The 2,897-nt window shown below is 60.4% G+C and overlaps 2 protein-coding genes across 2 annotated transcripts; both read right to left on the reverse strand.

Moving 5' to 3' along the window:
* Positions 1 to 1,205: 1,205 nt before the first annotated feature.
* Positions 1,206 to 1,817, reverse strand: Tsp_13607 (conserved hypothetical protein). Its single transcript, XM_003367629.1, is given in 3 exon segments — positions 1,206 to 1,455; positions 1,466 to 1,629; positions 1,659 to 1,817. The coding sequence occupies 3 exon segments, from the start codon at positions 1,815 to 1,817 to the stop codon at positions 1,206 to 1,208; spliced, it is 573 nt and encodes a 190-aa protein (XP_003367677.1).
* A 210-nt stretch (positions 1,818 to 2,027) lies between these two features.
* Tsp_13608 (conserved hypothetical protein) lies at positions 2,028 to 2,871 on the reverse strand (the record flags this gene model as incomplete). Its single annotated transcript, XM_003367630.1, has 2 exons — positions 2,028 to 2,162; positions 2,262 to 2,871. Coding segments are annotated over 2 exons (745 nt in total), but the record flags the coding sequence as incomplete, so codon positions are not given.
* Between the last annotated feature and the right edge of the window lie 26 nt (positions 2,872 to 2,897).

A 2,897-nucleotide genomic window follows, 5' to 3' on the forward strand; every position in this document is an offset into this window, starting at 1 on the left:
GGCGCGCGGAGAAAGGCCCCCATTCGGTAGCGGCAATGTTAGCGCGGGCATGCCGGCGGTTCGGTCCAGCAATGGGAGGTTGCCGGAGGTAACTCTCCCGAAGTTTACGGGGAAGGTGTTGGAATTCCCTTCCTTTTGGGCCCAGTTCGAGGCCAACGTACACAAACGGAATGACTTGGACAACGCCACCAAGTTCACCTACTTGTTGTCCAACACCGAAGGGACGGCGAGGAACGCCATTGAAGGCATCCCGCTCACTCCAGAGAATTACCCCCAGGCCGTGGACATTTTGAAGAAGCGTTTCGGTCGACCGAGACAAGTGATACGCGAGCATTTGGCTGCCCTATGGAGGGAGCCAGCGTGCCGCGAGATGTCGGCGCGGGGCATCCAGTCCCTGGTGGACGAAGTGACTAAACATCTGCGTTGTCTCACTGCTCTGGATAGAGATCCATTCGCCGGCCGTCTCCCCGCAAGCGAGGTCCTGATGCCGATGTTGCTGGACAAATTTCCCCCGGCGTTGATAAGGGCCTGGGACACCAACATCGGACCGGATGCAGCCGAAGAAGAGGACAACCTGCAGAAGTTTTTGGAATTCGCTCAGTGGCAGGCGAATCTGCTCGCCAAGTCGAATGGAGAAGAAGCGAAACCACCTGCAGTGAAGTCGGAACAACGGGCGCCCTCGTCGAAACCGTCGCGTTCCGACCGGAGATATGGGGATCGCATCAGATCAACTGCGGCGGCGTTGGCAGTGGTCGCCGCCAAGGGCTGCCCGTTCTGTAGTGGGGAGCACAAGGCGGAAGAGTGTGAGAAGTTCCTGCAGGCGGACCTGTCCAAGAGGAGAGACATGGTGCGGATCAAGGAAGTCTGCTTTCGATGTCTGGAGACCGGGCATATGGCGAAAGGATGCCGAGGAGGTCGACCCTGTGGAGAGGACGGATGCCGCCAGCTGCACCATAAATTACTTCACCCGTCACCGAGGTCGGAGTCAGCTCGGTCGCCGAGGTCCGAACGGGCCCGCCAGGGTCTCCTGGCTGCCCGAGGCCCCCCTGGGGGGTGTCTCCAAACGGTCCGCGCTCGAGCGTATGGGCCGGACGGGAATCATGTGATAGTAAATTGCCTCTTTGACACGGGGGCGGAGGTCTCTTTCATCCGGAAGGACGTGGCAGACGTCCTCGGACTCACCGGGCCCCATGAACGTTGTCGCCTCACCACACTCGGAGGTCGTGTAGGGCCGGAGCGTCGATGGAGGCGGGTAGAATTTCGGCTTGGAACAGCCGAGAGCTCAGGCCGTCGAGGCGTTGGCACTCTGGTGCAGGCACTAGTAATTCCCCGTGTTTGCGGAGAGGTCCAGAGGGCACCGGCGGAGTCCCCAGAGGGGACACCGGCACGGGCCGTGGCCGAAATGGGTCAGCGGCGGAGAGAGCCGCTTGTGGTCGATGTGTTGGTCGGCATAGACTACTATTACGAACTCGTGACCGGTCGCATTCGAAGAGCGACCGGTGGATCAGTGGCCGTGGAGACTCGCCTCGGCTGGATCACGTGCGGGAGAGCCGCCCGAAATCGGGCCTCGGAGGCCGGGGTCTTCCTTCTACAAGGCGAAGGTTCCAACGACGACGCTTTGCGGAGATTCTGGGAAATCGAGGCGCTGGGAATCACACCCACCGAAGACTCCGCTGCCGATGGAACAGCGGCGATGAAGAAATTGGAGGAGGAACTCCATCTGGACGAGGGGAGGTACTCGGTCGGCCTACCCTGGGTGCCCGGTGGACCGGCCCTCCCCAACAACTATTCTCACGCCCGACGCCGGCTCCTGGCATTAGAGCGGCGCCTGAGCACACGCGAAGAAGATCGCTTGCGGTACGCTTCAGTCATGAAGCAGTACTTCGACGAAGGCTGGGCGGAACCTGCGCCGGAGGCAAGCCCGCTTGGGCGGACGTGGTACCTTCCCCACCACGCGGTCTACCAGGGGGCGGGCGACGAGCGAAAATGTCGAGTGGTGTTCGATGGAGCCGCTCCGTATAAGGGGATCACACTGAACCGCCAGTTGGAAGCGGGACCGAATCTCCAGATTGACCTGCTGCGTGCAATTCTCTCCTTCCGCCGCCTTCGGGTAGGGTTGCAGGCCGACATCGAGAAGATGTACCTGCAAATCCGAGTGAGGGCTGAAGATCGAGACGCCTGCAGATTCCTTTGGCGGGATGACGAGCAGAAGATCCGCAAGTACCGCCTCACCCGGGTCTGCTTCGGACTGACCTGCTCACCCTTCCTGGCCATGGGGACCGTGCGGTTGCACGCCAACCAGAATCATGGGTCCGCGCCCCGAGCGGCCGAAGAAGTATTGAATAACATGTACATGGACGATTTAGCCACTTCTTGCGACTCGGTGGCGGACGCTCGGAGCTTGGTGGACCAGTTGTCGTCCTTACTGGCTTCCGGCGGGTTCCAGTTACATAAGTGGGCCAGCAATGAACCAGACGCCCTCCAAGACCTCCCACTGGAGAAGACCACGATGGGGGCAGGCGGCCGGCCCTGGAAGACGTTAGGAATCTATTGGGAGCGTAACGAAGACTATCTGACGTTTGTAAATCCCGAAAGGAGACGCCCGGAGGGAGGGGACACGAAACGACAACTGTTGAGCGTCGCGTCGGGTATCTTCGACCCGATTGGATGCTTGGCCCCATTCCTCGTGCGGGCAAAAATTCTCTTCCAATCGTTATGGGAGCGGGGGCTGGATTGGGAACGAAACTCTCCCAGGAAGACCGTTCAAAGAGACCTTGGCTTGCTTGGGAAGAGTGAACTGGACGACCTCCCCCCTCATCCGGCTGCCCCGGTCTGGTTCCCATACCTTTGGACCATGTGAAGCGGATCGAGCTTCATGCTTCTGCGACGCCTCCGAG

The sequence above is a fragment of the Trichinella spiralis genome (assembly GCF_000181795.1).
Source record: "Trichinella spiralis strain ISS 195 chromosome Unknown Scfld3940, whole genome shotgun sequence".
Taxonomy (NCBI): domain Eukaryota; kingdom Metazoa; phylum Nematoda; class Enoplea; order Trichinellida; family Trichinellidae; genus Trichinella; species Trichinella spiralis.

What these genes read in the sequence shown, in the direction of transcription:
- Tsp_13607 (XM_003367629.1), bottom strand. Translation starts at nt 1,817, where the DNA reads ATGCCAGGAGCCGGCGTCGGGCGTGAGAATAGTTGTTGGGGAGGGCCG. An exon ending in GGCAGCGGAGTCTTCGGTGG is followed by an intron (nt 1,630 to 1,658) that starts GTGTGATTCCCA and finishes TCGATTTCCCAG; the next exon opens with AATCTCCGCAAAGCGTCGTC.